We start from the raw sequence: 24,486 nt of genomic DNA, 5'->3' as shown, positions 1-24,486 counted from the left end.
TCAATGTTGAGTTGTGAAGTTTGAGTAGAGATTACGTCTTTTCTGTTATGGATATTATTATCCCCTCACCAGTTATTAAAAATTCTTCCCTCAGGCCGGGCACAGTGGCTCACGCCTATAATCCCAGCACTTTGGGAGGCCGAGGCAGGTGGATCACGAGGTCAAGAGATCGAGACCATCCTGGTCAACATGGTGAAATCCCGTCTCTACTAAAAAAATACAAAAATTAGCTGGGCATGGTGGTGCGCGCCTGTAGTCCCAGCTACTCGGGAGGCTGAGGCAGGAGAATTGCTTGAACCCAGAAGGTGGAGGTTGCAGTGAGCCGAGATTGTGCCATTGCACTCCAGTCTGGGTAACAACAGTGAAACTCCGTCTCAAAAAAAAAAACACAAAAAAACAAAACTTCATTCAATTCCCTTGATAACTTTGTTCAAAAATCAGTTGGAAGTACCTATAGAGAATATTTTTGCTCTCTGTTACTGGATTTGCATCGATCCATATATTTTATTGCCCCAAATGCCACACAATTTTTATTACTTTTCCTATATTGGAAGTCTTGAAATCCGGCGGAGTGATTCCAGAGAGTTTTTGTTTTTTGGTAACTTTCATGGATCCAATCACCGCTAGTCTTGGATCCCTCGCCGAAATCCCAGTTCCTGAACTAAGCTTCAGGAGGCTCCTTAGCAGGATCATAAACCGTTTTCAACTTGGTAAATGGAAAACGGTTTGGTTTCCAACGTAAGTGGCCCACACAACTCTGGCCCACACCTTAAAAGGGCTCAGGCCCCGCCCCGGACAGGCCCCGCCCACCCAGCCCCGCCCATCCAACCCCACCCCCGGGCTGCCCGGGCTCTTCGCGCACGCGCAGTTTCCCGCAGTCCCAGAAACTGATCGTGTTCGGGGAAGGTGACGACGCCGAGCGTGAGTGTCCCTCTGTGTAGATTAAACCCGCGTTCCCTGTTTCCCATGTCTGCAGCTGGTCCCCGGGGGCGCTGCGGGCCTTAAGACCCACGCACCGCGCCCTCCACCCCAGGGGAATACGGGCCTCGCGGTGGGGGTCCCGAGTCTCTTCCCTTTGGGTTGAAGTCGCTCGGAGGCTGCTCCCTGTCCCCGGCCTTTCGCGTCCCCTCCTCCGCCACGGACTTTTTAAAGTTCTCACCCTCGAGGTGGATTCCCGCCCTGGGCGACCCCCAGTCTCGCCCTCGTGGGCCCCTGGAGCGCAGCGCGCAGCCCCTGTCCGGGAGAGGCGCGTCCTCTGCCTGGTCCTGGATCCTGCAGACCCCACCCCTGTCCGAAGGCGCCGTCGCCCCCCACCTTCCTCCTCCTCGTGCCGGGGCCTGCCCTGTGACACCCGGTCTTCTTGCCTGCCCAGCTCCACCCACTGGAAAATGTGCCTCTCAGGGATGCAGGCGTCTTACTCCAAAGCCTCCTGTGAATGTGTGGGCCAAAGGAATCGGGAGACAGAGAGGGACTGTCGAGTCCCGAAGGGCAACAGGGGATCCTAAGAATCAGGGGCACATGGTTTTCATTAGGGAGGGTTTGCTGTGGGGGGTCCCCAAGGGCGAGTGCCGCTCAAGAGGGAGTGGTGATCAGGGTCCCAGAGTTAGAGATTTTTCCAAGAGTCAGAGTGAAATACAGTACACGGACCCGCAGCCCGAAGCCTTATGCTGGGACTGCCCTTAGGAACATAAAGCTGCCACTTCCTTGGTGCCAGGCCAATGGCCTCTCCCTGTTTATTCCAAGATAACAGAGTCCCAGAGTCACAAGGCAGCTGGGGAGCTGAGAGGTGAGGTCCTTGAAACCCACTGTGGAACGGATCTTTCTCCAGAGCAGAGGGGTCACTGGGCCCTGGGAAGGGAGTGTGAGGGTTCCAGGCCTAGTCGTGGCGGGCAGACTCAGGAACTGGAGAAAGGAAGGGCTGTGTTCATCCCCGCAGGGTGCCCCTCTGCCTAGGAATGTGCAGTAGAGCGAGGTAAGCTACTGGAGTCCCATTGAGGGAAAGGAGTTTTTCTGTCCACTTAACACAGATCTCACCCTATGCACACACTTCTGCCTTTCCCCATGGTCTTCTCTAACACGGGAAACAAATGCTTCCCCAGGTGGGTGGCTGAGGGAGAGGAGGAGTTGGTCTGTTTGTGTCTCTTCTTCGTCCCCTCCCTCAAGTCCTCTGCCTTCCTTTCTGCCGCTCTCTCTGTTCAGATCTCACTTCCTGCAGTTCTACTGTCAGTTTGCCCCACACAAGACCCAGGGATTCGGGTCTGTGAATAATATTCAAGCCAGTGTCATTGCCAAGTGAGAAATCTCAGACCCCAGGACCTTTTCTCCATCGAGGAGTCTGGGCAGAGAGAAGTCTCTCTTCTTTTTGCAGTTTACGGTCTTTCTTTTTTTCTTCCTGTTTTTGTTTTTGAGATGGAGTCTCGCTCTGTTGCCCAGGCTGGAGTGCAGTGGTATGATCTCAGCTCACTGCAACCTCTGCCTCCTGGGTTCAAACAATTCTGTGCCTTAGCCTCCCGAGTAGCTGGGATTACAGGCCACCACACCTGGCTAATTTTTGGTATTTTTAGTAGAGATGGAGTTTCACCATCTTGGCCTGGCCGGTCTTGAACTCTTTACCTCGTGATCCACCCACCTTGGCTTCCCAAAGTTCTGGGATTACAGGCATGAGCCACTATGCCCGGTGAGTTTAGGGTCTTTTATTGGCCACGTGGGTCTGCTCAGCCCCAGGCGGTGACCCATAGTCAGCCAGATGTGTTTCTGGCTGAAGTGACACTTGCCCTTCCACCTGGTGGGTAAGTAGAGTGTCTCTATGAAAGGCACGTGGCTCTGCCCTTCAGGTGGTCCTGCTCAGCTCCCCCTTCACTCTCGCTGAAGGGCATCCTGAGGTCCAACAGGACCCATGCATACATCAGTTTCTCCAAGTCAGCACCGTACCAGAGGGTGCACCCAGTATCGTTCTGTTCTTTTATTCAGCAAATGCAGGAGCTCCAGTATATACCAGGCTCTTTTATTTTTTTTTTCTGCATCAGGAATAGAAATGGTAAAAGAATGTGAGCCTCTACATATCCAGTTAATTTTAAAAATTATAGCTCATGCCTGTAATCCCAGCACTTTCAGAGGCCAGGACAGGACAATCACTTGAGCCCAGTTTGAGACCAGCATAGGTAACACAGGTGAGACCTTGTCTCTGTAAAAAATTTAAAAATCAGCCAGATGTGGTGGCTCATGCCTGTAGTCCCAGCTACTCGAGAGGCTGAGGTGCGAGGATTGCTGTTGCCCAGGAAGTCAAGGCTACACTGAGCCGTGATTGCATCACTGCACTCTAGCCCGGGCAACAGAGCAAGATTCTGTTTGAAAACAGACAAACAAGGGCCAGGCAAGGCGGCTCACACCTGTAATCCCAGCACTTTGGAAGGCCGAGGTGGGTGGTTCACCTGAGGTCAGGAGTTCGAGACCAGCCTGGCCAACATGGGGAAACCCAGTCTCTGAAAAAAAAAAAAAAAAAAGAGATATGGAGATAAACAGACCCTTTCAGTTACCAGCTGATGTGCGAGTCAGGTGCACTAACACAGGACTGGTGGAATTATTCCCCAAGGATATGGAGAAGCTGCTGCTGCTTCTTTTTTTTTGAGACAGAGTCTTGCTCTGTCGCCAGGCTGGAGTGCAGTGGCATGATCTTGGCTCACTGCACCCTCTGTCTCCTGGGTTCAAGCAATTCTCCTGCCTCAGCTTCCTGAGTAACTGGAACTACACGCGTGCACCACGACACCCAGCTAATTTTTGTCTTTTTGTTTTTTTTTTTTTGAGATGGAGTTTTGCTCTTGTTACCCAGGCTGGAGTGCAATGGCATGATCTCGGCTCACTGCAACCTCCGCCTCCTGGGTTCAAGCAATTTTCCTGCCTCAGCCTCCCGAGTAGCTGGGACTACAGGTGCGCACCACCATGCCCAGCTAATTTTTGTATTTTTAGTAGAGACGGGGTTTCACCATATTGACCAGGATGGTCTTGATCTCTTGACCTCGTGATCCACCCGCCTCGGCCTCCCAAAGTGCTGGGATTACAGGCATGAGCCACCGCGCCCGGCCTGTTTTTTTTTTTTTTTTTTTTTAGTCAAGAAGGGTTTCACCATGTTGGCCAGGTAGGTCTTGAACTCCTGACCTTGTGATCTGCCTGCCTCGACCTCCCAAAGTGCTGGGATTACAGGCTTGAGCCACTGCACTCAGCCACCTGGAGAAGCTTCCTTGTTTCTCCCAGACATCCCCACATCCAGCTCTGCCTGCTCTGTTTCCATTCCTGCGTAGCTGATCACAGTCAGGAGAAAACATACGCCTGAATTTCCTGGTGTCATTTCATTCCTGTTCCGCTCCTTTTGCATTCCCCTGTTTGTCTGTTCTGCACCTTTTCTCTGGAGCTCATCTTTCTTCTTTTCGCTCATTTAAAGGCCTTGCATTTTTCACTGTTGAGCCCGTGGAAGCAAAGGAAGAGATCTTTCCCGACTCACCCACCCACCTGTCTCAGGGCTTGGGATCCCTACCCAGTAGTGACTGGGAGTGGTCTGTTCCTGCTCCTGGCTGCTGCCAGCCCTGCCACTGTGTACCACATGCCAGCCTCACTCGTAGCCAGGACATGCTATTGTTGGATGTGATTTGTTTTGCTCCCACTCTGATGTTGAAATGTGATCTCCGAAGTGGGAGGTAGGATCTGGTGAGGTAGGGTCATGGGAGCAGATTGCTTGGGAATGGCTTGATGCTATTCTCCAGGGAGTGAGTTCTGACTCTTAGTTCCCCTGAGAGCTGGTTGTCAAAAAGCGTGATCTCTCTCTCTCTCCCCCCCCCACACACACACTTCTCTCACCATTTCATCTGCCCTGCCAGCACCCCTTCACCCTCCACCCTGAACGGAAGCTTCCTGAGGCCCTGATCAGAGGCAGATGCTGGCCCTGTGCTTCTTGTACAGCCTGTAGAACCATGAGCCAAATCGTCCTCTTCTGTGTGTATGTGTTCGAGGCAGAGTTTCGCTCTTGTTGCTCAGGCTGGAGTGCAGTGGCACGATCTTGGCTCACTGCAACCCCTGCCTCCAGGATTCAAGCGATTTTCCTGCCTCAGCCTCCCAAGTAACTGGGATTACAGGCACGCGCCACCATACCCAGCTAATTTTTTTGTATTTTTAGTAGATCACCTGTTCTCAGGTGATCCACCTGCCTCGGTCTCCCAAAGTGCTGGGGTTACAGGTGTGAGTCACTGCACCTGGCCTTCTCAACATTCTGCTAGGACATCTAACAGGTATCTCCACTTACATGTGCCCAAATGTGACTTCCTGGCTCCCCAGATGCATTCCCCTGCAGTCCTGCACATCTTAGATGAGGGTGACCATGTATTTCCTGGGGCTTAGCTGGACTGGATGTTTTATATTTCAAATATATAAGATATTACATTATAAGTGTGTTAATTTATGAAGAAAACATTATATGTTTAATTAAAATGGGTGAGGAAACACATTGTTTCCAAAATTATTTGTTGTTGTGGGAGAAAAATGTTTGAAGACTTGGTCCCTGCCTGATCTGGGTTCCCAGGACTTCTCTGACCTCATCTCCTGCCTGTGTCCTTCTCACTCCCTCTGCTCCAGCCACACAGGCCTCTTTCCTGTTCCTGGGGCCGAGGTTGCTCCTGCCTCAAGGCCCTCACGTGGGCTGTGTCTCTGCTGGAACTCGCTGGCCCCTCAGCTGCAGGGGCAGGCACACCTCCCTCCCCGGTGTCTGTTCTGATATCACCTCTCAGTGGGGACTTCTGTGACCCACCTCCCAGTGAGCACTGCAGCCACACCCTCACCCCACCTCTGGTCCATATTGGCTGTTCTGCATGCCTCTCTGGATTCTTTCTGCTTCCACTGTCTGGATCCTGATGACACCAAGGCCCCAAGGGGAGAAGAGAGCCAGGAGGTGGGGATTGAGCTGGGCTCACCCCGTTTGAGTAGAGCTCATCCCTGGCTTCATATGAAAGTGATGAGGCACTCTGCAGATACACTCCTGTGTCCCCACCCCTGTCCCAGAGAGTCCCGTTGAGGTAGGTTGGGACCCACCCTCAATAGTGCAGTGTCCAAGGTGATTCTAATCTACATCCAGCCCTGAGCACCAAGGTTCTCATCTATTCTGAGGGCGGAGCTCAGCCTGGGATCCACAGACAGGACAGCGGGGCTGTGCTGGACCTGGGGTTTGATGAGGGCGGGGTCTGCTCCCGACAGCTGTAGGGTGTGTGGGGGCTTCCTGGGTGGGGAGGGGTTCTGAAGAAGGGGGTCAGAAGGCGCCTGTATTGGTCTTCCTGTTGCTTTTCCTGTCGGAGTTTCTTGTCCCGGGGTCCACCCTGGTGCAGAGGACTGTCTTTGCACAGGGCAAGGTCCGCCCTGTGTGTGTGTGCTTGTCACACAAGAGGGGTGTGTTGTTTTTGAGCAATAAACAGCATTTTTGTTGTTATTCAGCACTGACTTCCAAAGACTCTTGGTACATGAGGAAGAACCCAGAAGAGGAGAATGAAGGAGTCAGGGATGGCTCCTCCTCAGGTAAGGAAGATTCTGTGTGGCGTGTTCTATCTCCTTCCTTCCTTCCTTCCTTCCTTCCTTCCTTCCTTCCTTCCTTCCTTCCTTCCTTCCTTCCTTCCTTTTTCTTTTCTTCTCATTTCATTTCTTTTCTTTCTTTCTTTCTTTCTTTTTTTTTTTAATTGAGACAGAGTCTTATTCTTGTTGCCCAGGCTGGAGTGCAGTGGTGTGATCTTGGCTCACTGCAATTTTCCCAGCGCCATTTATTGAAGAGGATGTCATTTCCTCAGTGTGTATTTTTGGTGCCTTTGTCAAAAATCATTTGGCTGTAAGTACATGTATTTATTTCTGGGTTCACAATTTTGTTTCATTGGTCTGTGTGGCTGTTTTTATACCAATACCATGCTCTTTTGATTACTATAGGCTTGTAATATATTTTGAAGTCAGGTAGAGTGATGCCTCCTGCTTTGTTCAGGAGTGCTTTGACTCTTTGGGCTCTTTTTTGATTCCATACAAATTTTAGGATTCTTTTTTCTGTTTTTAATAAAAAGATACTGGTATTTTGTTTGTCAGTTTCTTTTTTTTTTTTTGAGATGGAGTTTCACTCTTGTTACCCAGGCTGGAGTGCAATGGCACAATCTCAGCTCACCAAAACCTCCGCCTCCTGAGTTCAAGCAATTCTCCTGCCTCAGCCTCCCGAGTAGCTGGGACTACAGGCACACACTACCATGCCCAGCTAATTTTTTGTATTTTTAGTAAAGACGGGGTTTCACCTTGTTGACCAGGATGGTCTCAATCTCTTGACCTCGTGGTCTACCCGCCTCGGCCTCCCAAAGTACTGGGATTATAGGCATGAACCACCGCACCCCGCCGAGGTGAGTTATTTAAAGGTAGCATATAGTTGAGTCGTGTGCTTGTATCAGTTCAGCCAGTCTATATCTTTTATGTGGAAAGTTTAATCCATTTACATTAAGGTCATTATTGACATATGAGGGCTTATTCCTGTCCCTTTATTAACTGATTTCTTGTTGTTTTGTATGTCCTTTGCTCCTTTCTTTCTCCATTGTTTATCATTGCAGTTTGGTGGTTTTCTATAGTGGTAACATTTACATTTGACTATTTTCCTTACTTGCATCTTTGCTCTGACAGTGGGTTTTATAGTTGTGTGTGTTTTCATGATGGCCAAGAGCGTCCTTTTGCTTCTAGATGTAGGGATCCCGTAAGCATTTCTTGTAGGGCCGGTCTAGTGGTGAATAATTCCCTCAGCCTTTGCTTCTCTGGGAAAGACTATTTCTCCTTTACTTATGAAGGATAATTCTGCTGAGTATAATATCCTTGGCTGGCAGGGTTTTTTTTTTTTTGTCTGTTTGTTTGTTTTTTGTCTTTTAGCACATTGAATATATCATACCATTCTCTATTGGCCCATATTGAGAAGATTCCTGTTTTATGGAGCATCCTTTTTTTTTTTTTTAAGACAGAGTTTCGCTCTTGTTACCCAGGCTGGAGTGCAATGGCGTGATCTTGGCTCACCGCAACCTCTGCCTCCTGGGTTCAGGCAATTCTCCTGCCTCGGCCTCCCGAGTAGCTGGGATTACAGGCACGTGCCACCATGCCCAGCTAATTTTTGTATTTTTAGTAGAGACGGGGTTTCACCATGTTGACCGGGATGATCTCGATCTCTTGACCTTGTGATCCACCCGCCTCGGCCTCTCAAAGTGCTGGGATTACAGGCATGAGCCACCGCGCCCAGCTGCAGCATCCTTTTTAAATGACTAGATGCTTCTGTCTTGCTGTTTTTAGAATTTTGTCTTTCTTTTTCTTTGGCTTTTGACATTTTAACTGTAATGTGCCAAGGGAAAGAGTTTTTTTGGATTGTATCTCTTTGAGAAACTATGAACTCACTGTATCTAGATATCTAAACCTTTTACTTTGTGGGGGTCCGGCATGTCTGCCGGGGGGCTTCCGACCAGCGGAGAGCCTCAGCCCCACTCAAGTGTTCTTAACCTGGAAGAGGGAGTGCGCGGAAGAAAAGATAGATAGAGAGCGGGGTCTGGAGGACTGCCAGGCAATGCCAGAGCAAGAAGTGCCAAGACAGCAAGTTTATTTGTGCAAACTACAGGTTATATATACCTTTCAGTGTTTGAGGAGTGACGTACATTCCATTGTATCTTGAAATAAAATCAAGAACAAAAATCACAAGAAAAGAGGTACAGAAAGTATGACTCTTAATCAAAGGGTGTACAGCAAAGGGACAATAAAGCTTGCAAAAAGGGGATCATAAATCTAAACGTGTTTTTCTAAAATCAGTTAAGCAAGCAAGTAAGGTTGTTAACAAGGTACAGCTGGACCTTTCCAAATGTCATTCTAACCTTGCCTATTCATATAGGATCATATGCAAACAATATGATTGAGTTAGCAGAGGTAAATGAAGTCATATAGTTATTGTGCAGAGAAGGAACTAGGAGGCACACAATGTCTACCCATACAATGTCTCATTAGACCACAAGGCTTGAGCTCAGCCATTCTGTTGCAAATGTCAGAGGCAAAGATTGATGTTTATAAAATCAGTGCAACTAGACTTCCTCCTTTCCCTTAGCTCAACAGCCTCCAGGAGAGGAGAAACGTGTATGGGCTCAAGCTCAAGATGGCGAGGGTCCTGTCAAGGGCCCTTCGCAGGAGCAATCCCCACATTACTTCACTTAAGAAGTTTTAGGTTATTATTTTGTTAAATAGGTTTCTATCCTTTTCATTTCCTCTTCACCTTCTGTGACACCAAAAATTCAAATATTTGGTCACCTTATGGTGCCTGCCACATATGTTACATAGGCTGCGTTCATTCTTTTTTATTTTTTCTTTATTTTTGTCTGACTAGTTTATTTCAAAAGACCTGTCTTCAAGTTCTGAAATTCTTTCTTCTTCTTGATCCCTAGTTCATTGTTGAAGTTTTCCAAGGTACTTTGTACACACACACTTATATTCCAGTTTCTTGGGAAGGTGAGGTGAAAGGGTCACTTGAACCTGGGAAATTGAGTCTGCAGTGAGCCATGATCACACCTCTGCACTTCAGTCTGGGCAGCAGAGTGAGACCTTGTCTCAAAGGAAAAGAAAAGAAAAAAAGGGGAAAAAACACAATTAGGGAGAAATTTATGTGATCAAAAATACTGTAGTGTAGATTTATCAGAACACACACTTCAATTAAATCTGTACTTACAGTTCTCTTTTATTCTTATTTTGTGTGAAGATGGTAACTCCCTGGATAACCCTTTGGTGAAACGTGTGTATTGTTTTAGGGACACTTGACATTCAGGGACGTGGCAATCGAATTCTCTCAGGAGGAGTGGAAATGCCTGACCTCTACACAGAGGACTTTATACAGGGACGTGATGTTGGAGAACTACAGGAACCTGGTCTCCCTGGGTGAGCATAATGTCCCTTCAGAAGTTAAAATCTGCCCTTGTATCTTTCCATTTTCCCTTGTGTGCCTCTTGGGAGCCCCTGCATTGCTTGACTGAGTTTAAAGCCTTGTTGACTCTGAAATGACAAGCTCCATAATGTGGGCTCTGGAGTCTAACCATCCGCTTTCCTTAGATGTTCTGACTCCTTCATGATACAACAGTGGTGGTTCCAGAGCTGAAGTATCCATGAAAGCTTATGGTAGACTTGAAATATTCACTTCCTGTTTCCACCCCTCCCCTGCCCTGTGCTTTGATTCAGTAGTTCTTGGAGGAGAGCTAGATATCTGCACGCGACAGTCTTCCTGAAGCATTCAGAGTAGGCATTTCAGTGAAAGAATTTGTGAAATACTTTCCTAGATCCACCTGTGATATCCTCTCTTCTTATCCAAGCAAAGGGCTGAGATTCTTTTTTTTAGAGATGGAGTCTTGCTCTGTTGCCAGGCTGGAGTGCAATGGTGTGATCTTGGCTCACTGCAGTTTCTGCCTCTTGGGGTTCAAGTGATCCTCCTGCCCCAGCCTCCCGAGTAGCTGGGACTACAGCCAAATTTTTGTATTTTTAGTAGAGTCGGAGTTTCACCATGTTGGCCAGGATGGTCTTGATCTCTTGACCTCATGATTTGCGCACCTCGGCCTCCCAAAATGCTGGGAATACAAGCGTGAGCCACCGTGCCCAGCTAAGGGTTGAGATTCTTGAAAAGCCACAGCACATTGTGTTCCATTCATTTTATAAGCAGGAAACGGCTGAGCGTGGTGGCTCACGCCCGTAATCCAAGCACTTTGGAGGCCAAGGCGGGCGAATCACCTGAGGTTGGGAGTTCAAGACCAGCCTGACCAACATGGTGAAACCCCATCTTTAAAGAAAAAAAAATAAGTGGGAAACTCTCTTCCTGGCCAGAGTATTATCTCAGGTGGGAGCACAGAAAAGAGCGCTGGTCTGAAGAAAGCCAATGAAAATAGCAAGAAAACCAAAAGGGTGGGAATGGATTAAAGGTGTGAAAAATAGTTAAGACCTCAGATGGGGAGAGACGAAGCCACACCATTAAACAGTGTTCGGAAACTCTCAGCGAGTGGGAAAGCTCTACGGGAAAACAAATGTTTATGTCCTGTGAGCTCTTACAGGATGTTGTAAACTCTGCCCCCGCCACCCCCCGCCTTATCCCTCCGCTCTTGAGGTGTCTAATAGTTGATCCTTTTGCCCTGCAGTAGGGCCTCAGCTCAGAGACAAGCGGAAGTGCTTATCGCGATGGACAACAGTGCCATCTGGCTTCCGTGAACTCTCTGCCTCCTTCACTCCGAGGGGTCCAGGAAGAGCCACATCACAAGGGTCTGCTTCTCCCTTGGTCTCTCCTGTTCTTGATGCCATCTGACGCTCAGTTCACTTTCCATATAGATCAGAGCTGAGGCCTCCACAGTCCTGATGCCTGGAGCTATCCATGCTCTACCACATTTCTGTGTTGGGAAGACCTGCTCAGGAGATGGGAAACACCTGCTCCTCTTTGCATCTGGGGCCCTGGGATCTGCAGGGAGCTATGTCAAGCCCTTTCTGCCTGTTGAGGTCCCTCAGCCATTCTGTTCTGCTTTTGCCACAGCTCGTGGGTGTGTGGACCAGAGGAGGGGGTTGGGTCTTCTGAGACTGTCACTCAGCCGGACTGTAAGAACAGTTGACAGGTCTTCACGGTGATCCCCTGTCCCACACAGGGAGAACATCTTAGTCTTCCAGGCTCTTAGCTTAGGATCTGTCTGTAGGTGGAGCAGACAATCCCATCTCAAGATCTTTCAGAATCTGGCCTCATATGTTGTATTTTTTTCTCTCTTTCATTTGTCTTACTACTATATGCTTGTAGAAAAACCGTGGCTTGGCCGGGCGCAGTGGCTCACGCCTATAATCCCAGCACTTTGGGAGGCCGAGGTGGGTGGATCACGAGGTCAAGAGATCGAGACCATCCTGGTCAACAAGGTGAAACCCCATCTCTACTAAAAATACAAAAATTAGCTGGGCATGGTGACACGTGCCTGTAATCCCAGCTACTCAGGAGGCTGAGGCAGGAGAATTGCTTGAACCCAGGAGGCGGAGGTTGCGGTGAGCCAAGATCGTGCCATTGCACTCCAGCCTGGGTAACAAGAGCAAAACTCCATCTCAAAAAAAAAAGAAAAGAAAAACCTTGGCTCTTCCTGATTTATTTTTTCTCTTAAGTTTGCATGATTTTTCCTCTGAAAACTGACTTTTGGCCAGGCGTGGTGGCTTACACCTGTAATCTCAGCACTCTGGGAGGCTGAGGTGGGCTGAACACCTGAGGTCATGAGTTTGAGACCAGCCTGAACAACATGGTAAAACCCCATCTCTTCTAAAATACAAAAAATTAACCGGGCATAGTGGTGCGTGCCTGTGTAATCCCAGCTACGTGGGAGGCTGGAGTAAGAGAATTGCCTGAACCCAGGAGGCGGAGGTTGTGGTGAGCCAAGATCATGCCATTCCACTCCAGGCCAGGCAACAAGAGCGAAACTCCATCTCAAAAGAAACCAACCAACCAACCAAACAAAAAACCCATATATTCGGGTTCACAGGTTGTGTGCTGGTTCTGAAATAGTTCTTGCTTTTATCTTAGGAGAGAATCATTTACAGGCTGTCACTTTGTACAAGTGTAGTTACTAGTTTTTTTGTTTGCTGGTTTTATTTTTATTTATTTATTTTTTTTTGAGACGGAGTTTCGCTGTTGTTACCCAGGCTGGAGTGCAATGGCGCGATCTCGGCTCACCGTGACCTCCGCCTCCTGGGTTCAGGCAATTCTCCTGCCTCAGCCTCCCGAGTAGCTGGGACTACAGGCACGCGCCACCACGCCCAGCTAATTTTTTGTACTTTTAGTAGAGATGGCGTTTCACCATGTTGACCAGGATGGTCTCAATCCGTTGACCTCGTGATCCACCTGCCTTGGCCTCCCAAAGTGCTAGGATTACAGGCCTGAGCCACCGTGCCTGGCCTTCTGTTTGCTGGTGTTATCACAGGTTGCTACAGTGTTTTATTAATTAATTGTTATGATTTACAGATGATGGGTTTTTAGTACATTTCATGCAATGTAACTGAAATGCATCACTCATTAATGTCAAAAACGCCTGGTCTGGATGGGTACAGATAGTTTCATAACAAGTATTCAGAAAAAGTAGCTATTTTTAACAGTATTTTATTTTTTATTCTCACCATTTATGTACGTATTCATTGCCTAAGTTTGCTGTGGCTTATTTGCTATTATGATATATCGTGTAGTGCTTGTATCATTTATATGGGCACAGGAAATGTGCTGTAGCTAGGTAAAATGTAATCTTTATTTCTTTTCAATAATGAGGCAGCCGTGTGTTTTCTGCCAATTGGTGTGTACTTCGTTGTCAAGGTAAAAAAAGAACAATACTCATTTCAAGAGAAACTTAGGTTTGTACAATGTGTTTTGGTCATAGAGTATTTGAAACTGTCCTTCTCTAGAAATGATTTGAATTACATGAAATCGCTCTTCTTTTACTAAAGAATGTGATTCCTTTGTGTTCCTAAAAATTAAAGATCATGATTGGGAAGTTTTGTTTTTGTTTTTGTTTTTGTTTTTTTTGAGACAGAGTTTCGCTGTTGTTACCCAGGCTGGAGTGCAATGGCGCGATCTTGGCTCACTGCAACCTCCGCCTCCTGGGTTCAAGCAATTCTTATGCCTCAGCCTCCTGAGTAGCTGGGACTACAGGTGCGCACCACCATGACCAGATTATTATTATTATTATTATTATTATTTTTGTATTTTTAGTAGAGACGGGGTTTCACCATGTTGACCAGGATGGTCTCGATCTCTTGACCTCATGATCCACCCACCTCGGCCTCCCAAAGTGCTGGGATTATAGGTGTGAGCCACCGTGCCTGGCCATGATTGGGAAGTTTTATAACTCTGTTGAAGGGCCAGGCGCGGTGGCTCATGCCTGTAATCCCAGCACTTTGGGAGGCCGAGGCAGGTGGATCACGAGGTCAAGAGATCAAGACCATCCTGGTAAACATGGTGAAACCCCGTCTCTACTGAAAATACAAAAAAAAAAATTAATAATAATAATAACTGGGCATGGTGGTGTGTGCCTGTAATCCCAGCTACTCAGGAGGCTGAGGCAGGAGAATTGCCTGAACCCAGGAGGTGGAGGTTGCAGTGGGCTGAGATTGCACCATTTGCACTCTAACCTGGGTAACAAGAGCAAAACTCCGTCTCAAAAAAAAACAACAACTCTGTTGTAGATAAATGTATTTGTTTATTACTGTTATTCAGTATGAAATATTTAGATATGCCAGGTACGGTGGCTCACGCCTGTAATCCCAGCACTTTGGGAGGCTGAGGCAGGCAGATCACAAGGTCAAGATAGTGAGACCATCCTGTCCAACACAGTGAAACCCCATCTCTACTAAAAATACAAAAATTGGCTGGGTGTGGTGGCACGCACCTGTGTTCCCAGCTACTCAGGAGGCTGAGGCAGGAGAATCACTTGAACCTGGGAGGCAGTTGCAGTGAGCTGAGATTGCACCACTGCACTCCAGCCTGGTGACAGAGCAAGACTCTGTCTCAAAAAAGAGAAAAAAGGAAATATTTATATGCTGTTTCGAATTATTTAAAAACCTATGGCTTTTTATTTCTTATAGATCTCTCTCATAACGGTGTGATGAAGGAATTAGCACCAAAACAGAAACGTAACATGGGGGAAGTATTCCACACAGTGGCACGGGAACAGCATGAAACACCTGACACGCAAGAGTTTTGCTTCAGGGAAATCAGGAAAAAAATACACGACTTGGACTGTCAGTGGAGATATGATGAAAGAAATTACAGCCAAGTGACTGTGACCCCAAAAGAAAGTCTTACTTGTAGAAGAGACCGCCATGGCAGAGGAGGTATGGAAAACAAGTCTGTTAAAAATCAGCTTGGATTAAGCTTTCCGTCCCATCCCCCTGAACTGCAGCAATTTCAAGCTAAAGGGAAAATTTATGAATGTAAGCATGTTGAGAAGTCTGTCAACCATGGTTCCTCAGTGCCACCAGCCCAAATAATTTCTTCTGCCATCAAAACCCATGTTTCTAATAAACATGGGACTGATTTCCTCTGGTCTTCATTACTCACACAAGAACAGAAATCATGCATTAGGGAAAAACCTTACAGATATGCGCACGACAAAACCTTTCATCATGACTCACACGTGACTGTACATCAGGTAAGTCATTCTGGAGAGAAACGATATAAATGTGATGTCTGTGGCAAGGTCTTTAGTCAAAAGTCAAACCTTGCACGTCATCGGAGAGTTCATACTGGGGAGAAACCTTACAAATGTAATGAATGTGACAAGGTCTTTAGTCGCAACTCGTGCCTTGCCCTACATCGGAGGGTTCATACTGGAGAGAAACCTTACAAGTGTTGTGAATGTGACAAGGTCTTCAGTCGCAACTCGTGCCTTGTGCTACATCGGAAAATTCATATTGGAGAGAAACCTTACAAGTGTAATGAGTGTGGCAAAGCCTTTAGTGTGAGGTCAGCACTTACCCACCATCAGGTAACTCACAGTGGAGAGAAACCTTACAAATGCGATGAATGTGGCAAGGTCTTCAGTCAGACTTCAAGCCTTGCAACTCATCAGAGAATTCACACTGGGGAGAAGCCATACAAGTGTAATGAATGTGGTAAAGTCTTCAGTCAGACCTCAAGCCTCGCAAGGCACTGGAGAATTCATACTGGAGAGAAACCTTACAAATGCAATGAATGTGGTAAGGTCTTCAGTTACAATTCACACCTTGCCAGTCATCGGAGAGTTCATACTGGAGAGAAACCTTACAAGTGTACTGAGTGTGGCAAAGCCTTTAGTGTACATTCGAACTTAACTACCCATCAGGTCATCCACACTGGAGAGAAGCCTTACAAATGTAATGAGTGTGGCAAAGCCTTCAGTGTCCATTCAAGCCTAACCACCCATCAGGTCATCCACACTGGAGAGAAGCCTTACAAATGTAACGAGTGTGGCAAAGCCTTCAGTGTGCGCCCAAACCTCACTAGACATCAGATAGTCCATACTGGAAAGAAACCTCACAAGTGTGATAATTGTGGGAAGTCTTTTAGTGTGCGCCCAAACCTCATGAGACATCAGATTATCCATACTAAGGAGAAACCTTATAAAAGAAATTAATATGGCAAGGTCTTCGTTCACAGCTTAAATCTTGTGAGTCATCAGATAATTTATATCAGAGAGAAACCTTACAAATATAATACATGTGGCAAGGTTTTCAGTCACAGTTCACTCCTACACAACAACAGAGAATTTCATTCCTGAGAGAATCCTTAAGTACAACAAACGCTTCATCATGAGTTCAAGCATTCACTGACATCAGAGTCCATCTAAAGAGAAATCATATAAATGTAACGCATGTGGCAGAGGGTTAAGACTCACAACTCACCAGACATCAAAATACACATCTTTGTATATTTTGTGCATGTGGAAGCGATTACCCAGTGATGAACACTAAAACATCCAAGGATTGGGGCCGGGCGTGGTGGCTCAAGCCTGTAATCCCAGCACTTTGGGAGGCCGAGGCAGGTGGATCACGAAGTCAAGAGATCGAGACCATCCTGGTCGACATGGTGAAACCCCGTCTCTACTAAAGATACAAAAAATTAGCTGGGCACGGTGGTGCGTGCCTGTAATCCCAGCTACTCGGGAGGCTGAGGCAGGAGAATTGCCTGAACCCAGGAGGCGGAGGTTGTGGTGAGCCGAGATCGCGCCATTGCACTCCAGCCTGGGTAACAAGAGCGAAACTCCGTCTCCAAAAAAAAAAAAAAAATCCAAGGATTCATGTGAGGAATCATTCAGTGCAGTTGTGCACGCTAAACTTGTCATATTACACATTGTAGAACAATTACAAGTCCAAATATCTTAAAACTTACAACATGATATATGTTAAAGGTTGCAGGAAGTTTGGAAGTCACTGGTTATCTTCAGATTTTAAAATATTTAGTTATTTTAGGTGTCTTGCAGGCAACTGCTCTATACTTTCGAATTTATGACTTTCAACCTAAACCTTGAAATCTGTTGATACACCACCTCCTTACCCGCCTTTCATGGTGAGGAATCAGCAAGATGGAAGGGCTCACTGCATGAGAGGAGGATCATTTCTATTCAAATTCTTTGAAGAATCAGGACTCCACTTTTGCAAATTAAATTACCAAGCCTGGGGGCAGACAGAGAATAAAGCAAAACGATGATGTGGATCATCATCCTTATTGCATTCAGGCTGCTCCTACGAGGGCACTTCCGGTTACAGGAAACAGAGGACCCACAAAGTGACCTTGAAGTAGAGCAGCCCAAGACCTTAGACACGGGGAATTGTGGGAGGAGAGTACAGGCTACTAGTGAGTGATTCCGTGGTGGAAAGAATTCAGGGGAAAATGGGGGCCACCTTCTGCAGGGAATGGCCATCGCTGTTGTGAAAGGAAGGTGGAGAGGACTATGGAAACTGCAGCCTCAGAGATGAACCACAATGGCATGTTATTGATCAGGGATCACATGGACTGCTGGCATTACATTTTGCTGCTGTTTTATTCACAATGGATCATAGATCTCGTGCTAATTAACAGAATTCCACTTTTGCATAACTATGAATGCACCACGTTCTTTGTACCAACAGAGTTTTATGGCACCTCAGTAGGTTACATAACCACACATCATTAGGCTCTTAAGGCTGAAAGAGAGAACAATTTTTTTTTTGTTTTTGGAATTTAAATAGAGTGTTGGGAACATCCACGTATGGAGTACACTTGAGTTGTTCTCCCCACGCCCTGCCTGAGGATACTTATGTGAATGTAATGCAAATCCCAAGGAAGTTTTACACCCTTAGCTGTACTTTTTTTTTAAGAGATGGAGTCTCGTTCTGTTGCCCAGGCTGCAGTGCAGTGGCACGGTAGCTCACTGCAGCCTCTGCCTCCCTGGTTCAAGCGATTCTCCTGCCTCAGCCTCCCAAGTGGCTGGGATTACAGGCGTCCTGCCACCATGGTCAGCTAATTTTGTATTTTTAGCAGAGACAAGGTTTCACCATGTTGGCCAAACTCTTCTCAAACCCCTCACCTCAGGTCATCTGCCTGCCTTGGTCTCTCAAGGTGCTGGGATTATAGGCATAAGCCACCATACCCAGCCAGCTCTATCACTCTTGATGACTATTGCTCTGCGTGATTATTATTTTTTTAATCTTCTCTTTTTTTCTTTTCTTGTCTTTTTTTCTTTTTCTTTTTTTTTCTCGAGACAGAGTTTCATTCTTGTTGCCCAGGCTGGAGTGCAGTGTCGCAATCTTGGCTCACTGCAAACTCTGCCTCCTGGTTTCAAGTGATTCCCCTGCCTCAGCCTCCCAAGTAGCTAGTATTGTAGATGAGAGCCACCAAGCCCAGCTAATTTTTTATATTTCAGTAGAGACAGGGTTTCACCAGGTTGGCCAGGATGGTCTCGATCTCTGGACCTCACAATCCCCCCTGCTTCAGCATCCCAAAGTGCTGGGATTACAGGCATAAGCCACCACGCCCAGCCCCAAACTCCAGAACTTTTTAAACAGTCTTTTTTTTTTTTTTTTTTTGAGACAGAATCTTGCTCTATTGCCCAGTGGAATGCAGTGGTGCAATCTTGGCTCACTGCAAACTTAACCTGCTGGGATCAAGTGATCCATCCCAGCCTCCTGAGTAGCTGGGACTACGGGTGTGCACCACCACACCTGGCTAATTTTTGTAGAGACAGCGTTTCACTTTTTAGACAAACTCTTGAGTTCAAGGGATCTGCCTGCCTCTGCCTCCCAAAGTGCTGGGATTGTAGGCGTGAGCCATCACACCCAGCCACAAACTTTTCTCTTTTGAGGTTTTTCACTACTAATTCCGTCCTCCCTCCCCCCTCCCTCCCTTCCCCCCTCCCTTCCTTCCTTTCCTTCTTTACTTATTTCCTTTTTTCCTTCTTTCTTGATGGGACGGAGTCTCGCTCTGTCTACCAGGCTGAAGTGCAGTGGCGTGATCTCGGCTCACCGCAACCTCTGTCTCCAGGGTTCAAGTGATTCTCCTGCCTCGGCCTCCCGAGTAGCTGGGACTACAGGCACGTACCACCATGTCCAGCTAATTTTTGTATTTTTAGTAGAGACGGGGTTTCACCATGTTGGCCAGGATGGTCTCTATGTTTTGACCTCAGGATCTGCCCTCCTTGGCCTCCCAAAGTGCTGGGATTACAGGCGTGAGCCACTGCGCCCCGCCTTATTTCTTATTATTATTATTTTGAGACAGTCTCACTCTGTCACCCAAGCTGGAGTGCAGTGGTGCAATCTCAGCTCACTGTAGCTTCTGTCTCCCTGGTTCAAGCAATTCTCCTGTCTTACTCCCGAGTAGCTGGGATTACAGGTGTGCACCACCATGCCCTGCTAATTTTTGTATTTTGAGTAGAGACAGGGTTTCACCATGTTGGCTAGGCTGATCTGGAACTCCTGACCTCATGTAAACTGCCCACCTTGGCCTCCCAAAGTGCAGGGATTGCAGGCATGAGCCACCATGCCGGTCCACTGAAACATTCCTGGCCAGTGTAATTTGGAACAACTTTTTCTTAACAGCCCCTCCCAAGAGTAGGCTTTTTTCTTTTTTTTAAGATAAACAGGTTCTCACTCTGCTGCCCAGAATGGAGTGCAGTGTTGGGATCACAGCTCATTGCAGCCTCCAACTCCTGGGCTCAAGCAGTCTTCCTGAGTAGTTGGGACTACAGGTGTGTGCCACAATGCCCAGCTAATTTTTCAAAATTTTCTATAGAGATAGGGAGCCTTGCTATGTTGCCCAAACTGGTCTTGAACTCCATCATGAGCTAGGCTCACACCTGTAATCCCAGCACTTTGGGAGGTCAAGGCAGGAGGATCAGTTGAGGCTAGAAGTTCAAGACCTGCCTGGGCATCATAGCAAGAACCTGCCTCTACAAAAAGTGAAAAGATTAGTGGAGTGTGGTGGTACAAACCTGCAGTCCCAGCTACTTGGGAGGCTGAGGTGGGAGGATCACGAGCCCTGGAGTTCAAGGCTGCAGTGAGCTATGATCTCAACACTGCACTCTAGCCTGGGCAACAGAGCAAGATGCTCTTTCAAAAAATAAATAGACCAGGCATGGTGTCTCACGTCTGTATTCTCAGCACTTTGGGAGGTCAAGGTGGGCAGATCCCTCAAGCTCAGGAGTTCAAGACTAGCCTGAGCAACATGGTGAAATGCCATCTCTACAAAAAATACAAAAATTAACCAGGCTTGGTGGCATGTGCCTGTAGTCCCAGCTACTGGGGAAATTGATGTGGGAGGATTGCCTGAGCCTAGTAAATGAAAGTTGCAGTGAGCAGAGATCATACCGCTGCACTCCAGCCTGGGTGACCGAGCAAGACTCTGTCTCCAATAACATAACACACTTTCCCAGAATGACTATAGTCATGCCAAGCACTCATCCACAGCCCCGTAACTTGTGCTTATGCTTTCTAGTCTTGTTTACTCCTCCATATATGAAAAAAAAGTTCTTCAGTTTGTATGTCTTGGACATTTTTAAATCATGTGATTGGAATACTCTCTATTGCAATAGTCCTTTGGAATAAACTCTTTCCTTCCTTAAGTCTGAATTTGTCATTTACAGTGGTAAATATCTTAACTGTTCTAAGATAAATTATGTATATTTTCTTTTTGTGGCAAAAGGCTTAATATACATTCAGTAGGTGAAAGTGGTTCTTGTGACCAGGTATGGTGGCTCATGCCTGTAATCCCAGCATTTTGGGATGCTGAGGCGGGTGGATCACCTGAGGTCAGGAGTTCGAGACCAGCCTGTGCAACATAGTGAAACCCCATCTCTACTAAAGGGCGTGGTGGCAGGCGCCTGTAATCCCGGCTACTCGGGAGGCTGAGGCAGGAGAATCACTTGAACCCAGGAGGTCGAGATTGCAGTGAGCAGAGATCATGCCACTGCACTCCAGCCTAGGCGACAAGAGTGAGACTCCGTCTCAAAAAAGAAAAAAGACAAAAAGAAAATGTATAGGTGTTTGAGGTTGTCACCTCGTATGGAATAGAATAATATAAAAAAGAATGCAATTTATATATTTTTTAAAAGTTATTGCTAATTTCAGGGCTTTTCAATGAAATGACTTATATTAATTTTAATCGCAGAAACTTTCCAGGATGCCATCGCCGCTCCGTGTCGACCCACGTTCCCAGTCTCCTGGGCTGCTGCAGCCTCAGTACCATTACTGGGTAAACGCGACAGCAAAAAATGGTTTCAGTAGAAACCGTTTTCCAATCTAAGAAGAAAACTTTGATTTTCAAAATAAGTAACTAACAACTATGCTTTTAACTGGAAACTGAAACATCTACGCCGTTCCACAAGACACTTGACAGACTAAAGGCTCTGGACTCTGGGCGCGGGCGGTGGGCATCACGCGAAATCGCAGACGCTAGTGGGTCCCTTCCCGCGGTCCCTCCCCCGGGTCCCTCCCCACGGTTCCTCCCCGCGGTCCCTCCCCCGCCCCGCCCCCGGGTCCCTCGCCGAGGTCCCTCCCCGCGGTCCCTCCCCCGGGTTCCGCTCCACGGTTCCTCCCCCGTCCCTCCCCGCAGTCCCTCCCCCTGGTCGCTCCCCACGGCTTCGCCCCACGGTTCCTCCCCGCGGTCCCTCCCCCGTCCCTCCCCGCAGTCCCTCCCCCGGGTCCCTCGCCGAGGTCACTCCCCGCGGTCCCTCCCCCGGGTCCCTCCCCACGGTTCCGCTCCACGGTTCCTCCCCCGTCCCTCCCCGCGGTCCCTCCCCCGGGTCCCTCCCCACGGTTCCTCCCCACGGTTCCGCCACACGGTTCCTCCCCCCGGTCCCTCCCCCGTCCCTCCCCGCAGTCCCTCCCCCGGGTCCCTCGCCGAGGTCCCTCCCCCACGGTCCCTCCCCACAGTTCCGCCCCACGGTTCCTCCCAGCCCTTCCCCGGCGGCTCCCCCTCGGCCAGTCCCCAGGTGCCACCCACGCGACCACTCCCCGCCCCCACCATCCTCCGTGGCTCCCCGCCATTCCTTCCCTGGGTTCCTGCCCCGCGGCCCGGGCCCCAGCCCGGAACTCTCAACGGCCCGCCCTCGTCCGGTTCCGCCCCCCTCTGGCCCCCGGCCGTTCGGTCGCTTCCCTACGCTCAGCTCGCCCCTAGACCCGGAAGTGGATCGTGCGGAGCAAGCATCACACTATGGCGTATGAATGTATCTCTGTGTAGCCTCAACCTGCGCCTCGCCGTCCCCCGTTCGCACACCCGATGCCCCGGGGTCGCTACGGACTTAACGTTTCCGCACCGCGCCCTCCACCTCAGGTAAACGCAGGCTTCGCGGTGTGGGCCCGGAGACGCGTCCCTTTGGGTTCAAGTCGCCCTGAGGCTGCTCCCTGCCCCGGGTCTTTCTGCCCTGGGCCAAGTAAACACGGCCTTTCCCGGTTTTTAAACGCTTAAGGAGGATTTTCCTGCTTAAAATCTTGGACTGACTCCTCCTCCCGCCCCGCCGCTTAAAGTCCTCACCACCCGCCCTGGGCGCCTCCCAGCCTCGCCCTCGTCGGACTCTGGAGCGCGGCGTCGCAGCCCCAGTCCCGGGGAGGCCGCGTCCTCCGCCAGGTCCTGGGATCCCGCAGACTCCACCCCTGTCCTAAGGCGCCGTCTTGCCCCTGCCTCCCTCCTCCTCTTGCTGGGCCCTGCTGCTCCCCAGGCCTCCTCTCCGCAGCCACCGCTTCCCCTGAGCCCGCGTTGGGGAGGTGCCCAGGGCCTGGCCTGTGACACCCTGTGTTCTTGCCTGCCCAGCTCCAGCCCCTGGAAAATGCGCTTCTCCCGGATGCAGGCGTCTTACTCCAATCCCCCTGTGAATGTATGGGATCCGGAGAAGGAGAGACAAAGAGCAACAGAGAGGAGATGGGAAAACGAAGAAAGAGAAAAGAAAAATGAGGGAGACCCCTCAACAGACGGCAGAGTGGAGGGTGGGTGAGGGACTTGCAAAGAGACAGAGTGAAGGAAGCAGTCAAGAAAGTGTCAGGGACAGAAAAGCATGATGTCCGGAGATGAAGGACAGCAAGATAAGGAGAGGGCAGCAAAGGAGGAGGCTCCTTAGAGAGTGGGGGAGAGGAGGAGGGATTTGGAGCCGGGGCAGACAGAGCAGAAATGAGGGTGGCGGATGCTGGGACAAGCAGTGGGTACAGCTGGTGACAGGGAGAGCAGAGGGAGAACCACAGCACGAGGAGGCCAGGGATCTGCGGGTGCCAGAGAGTGGGGATAAGCAGGTGTAACAGGGAAGAGGGAATTTAACAGGGAGAGCAGAGGAGGCGCAGCGGTAGAGGAAGAGGCAGAAATAGTTGGAGATTGGGACGATCAAAAGATTGGAAAGAGCCCGGGCACGGTGACTCACACCTGTAATCTCAGCACTTTGGGAAGCCGAGGCGGGTGGATCACGAGGTCAAGAGATCGAGACCATCCTAGCTAACATGGTGAAACCCCATCTCTACTAAAAATACAAAAATTAGCCGGGCGTCTTGGCAGGCGTCTAAAATGCTAGCTACTCAGGAGGCTGAGGCAGGAGAATCGCTTGAACCCAGGAGGTGGAGTCTGCAGTGAGACAAGATTGCGGCACTGCACTCTAGGCTGGCGACAGAGCAAGACTCTGTCTCAAAAACAAACAAAAAGATTGGAAACAAAGCTCCGCAAGAGGTGAAAGAAGTTGCAAGAATGGAGTAGAACAGATATAAGGGGAAGAGCAGAGGAAGGAGCAACAGCCGAAGAGAAATGGGGCACAACATCAGCAGAATCCTAGGGGAAAAACAAGGGGAAAGAAGAAGGGCTGGAGCGGCAAGGTGACAGTGAGAGGTGCAGAATGGGGGAGAGGAACACATAGTTATGAACGAAGAGGGGTGCCCCGGGGCCACAAGAGTGGTGAATTGACACTGGATATGATGATTCGATTTCTCTGTTTATAATGTAATAAATTTCAATTATAATCTAATTGTTTAAATTCTACCGAGAAGGATAAGAATTACAGAGCTCTGTGTATAAGACTTGTTACAGCATCAGAGGCTGGCTTTCACTTGCCCTTGCTGTTCAGCCACTGGGCGGTGACTTGCCTCGTTCAGTTGTGGGTCTCCCTCTTCCTGTTTCCTAGGATGGAGTAGGGTGTGGGGCAGTGCAGAAGGGCAAGGAGTGACTGACTGTGGCGCTGCCTGGTGCCTTGTATTTACCTTTCATCGCATTCATGGTTCATGTTGAAGGTTGAGGTGAATCTTTCCTGATCCAGTTTATTTTTCTCTATGTAATTATTGCTGAAGTAAGCTTTTGTGGAATCCTCAATTAGCTCATGTCATTTTCTAAATGTGATTTACTTTCCATTTTTTTCTCTGTGGAATTCCATATATAGTTAAATAATATATATATTAAATGATGCATATATTTTTTCAAAATGGTTTCTATTTGAAGTTAATTGTGTTGTGTTC

At 48.4% G+C, this 24,486-nt stretch overlaps 2 protein-coding genes across 21 annotated transcripts in view; both read left to right on the top strand.

Annotated features, from left to right (window-relative positions):
* The first annotated feature begins 876 nt into the window (after window positions 1–876).
* LOC118150070 (uncharacterized) lies at window positions 877–24,453 on the top strand. Of its 2 annotated transcripts, none has more exons than XM_078361232.1 (5): window positions 877–921; window positions 6,472–6,552; window positions 9,819–9,945; window positions 14,638–22,336; window positions 22,814–24,453. In XM_078361232.1, the coding sequence occupies exons 2-4, from the start codon at window positions 6,523–6,525 to the stop codon at window positions 16,164–16,166; spliced, it is 1,686 nt and encodes a 561-aa protein (XP_078217358.1). In that variant the 5' UTR covers window positions 877–921; window positions 6,472–6,522; the 3' UTR covers window positions 16,167–22,336; window positions 22,814–24,453. The 2 variants fall into 2 exon arrangements, with proteins under 2 accessions (XP_078217358.1, XP_035139639.1); XM_035283748.3 differs by lacking the exon at window positions 22,814–24,453 and adding an exon at window positions 6,741–6,856 and having other exon boundaries at window positions 14,638–20,627.
* Window positions 22,191–24,486, top strand: part of LOC103790061 (uncharacterized) — a 37,887-nt gene continuing 35,591 nt past the window's right edge. For all 19 annotated transcript variants that reach the window (XM_035283649.3, XM_078361107.1, XM_078361104.1 and 16 more), the window contains exon 1: window positions 22,191–22,336. In XM_035283649.3, coding sequence (XP_035139540.1) covers window positions 22,283–22,336 — 54 coding nt within the window. In that variant the 5' untranslated portion in view covers window positions 22,191–22,282. The remainder of the gene's footprint in view (window positions 22,337–24,486) is intronic.

Source organism: Callithrix jacchus, chromosome 22 (genome assembly GCF_049354715.1).
Source record: "Callithrix jacchus isolate 240 chromosome 22, calJac240_pri, whole genome shotgun sequence".
NCBI lineage: Eukaryota > Metazoa > Chordata > Mammalia > Primates > Cebidae > Callithrix > Callithrix jacchus.
This window is presented reverse-complemented; position numbering and strand designations above follow the sequence as displayed.

Coding starts and splice junctions, on each gene's coding strand:
- LOC118150070 (XM_078361232.1), top strand. CDS start 6,523: ATGAAGGAGTCAGGGATGGCTCCTCCTCAG. Junction 6,553..9,818: donor CAGGGATGGCTCCTCCTCAG/GTAAGGAAGATT, acceptor GTATTGTTTTAG/GGACACTTGACATTCAGGGA. Junction 9,946..14,637: donor CAGGAACCTGGTCTCCCTGG/GTGAGCATAATG, acceptor TATTTCTTATAG/ATCTCTCTCATAACGGTGTG.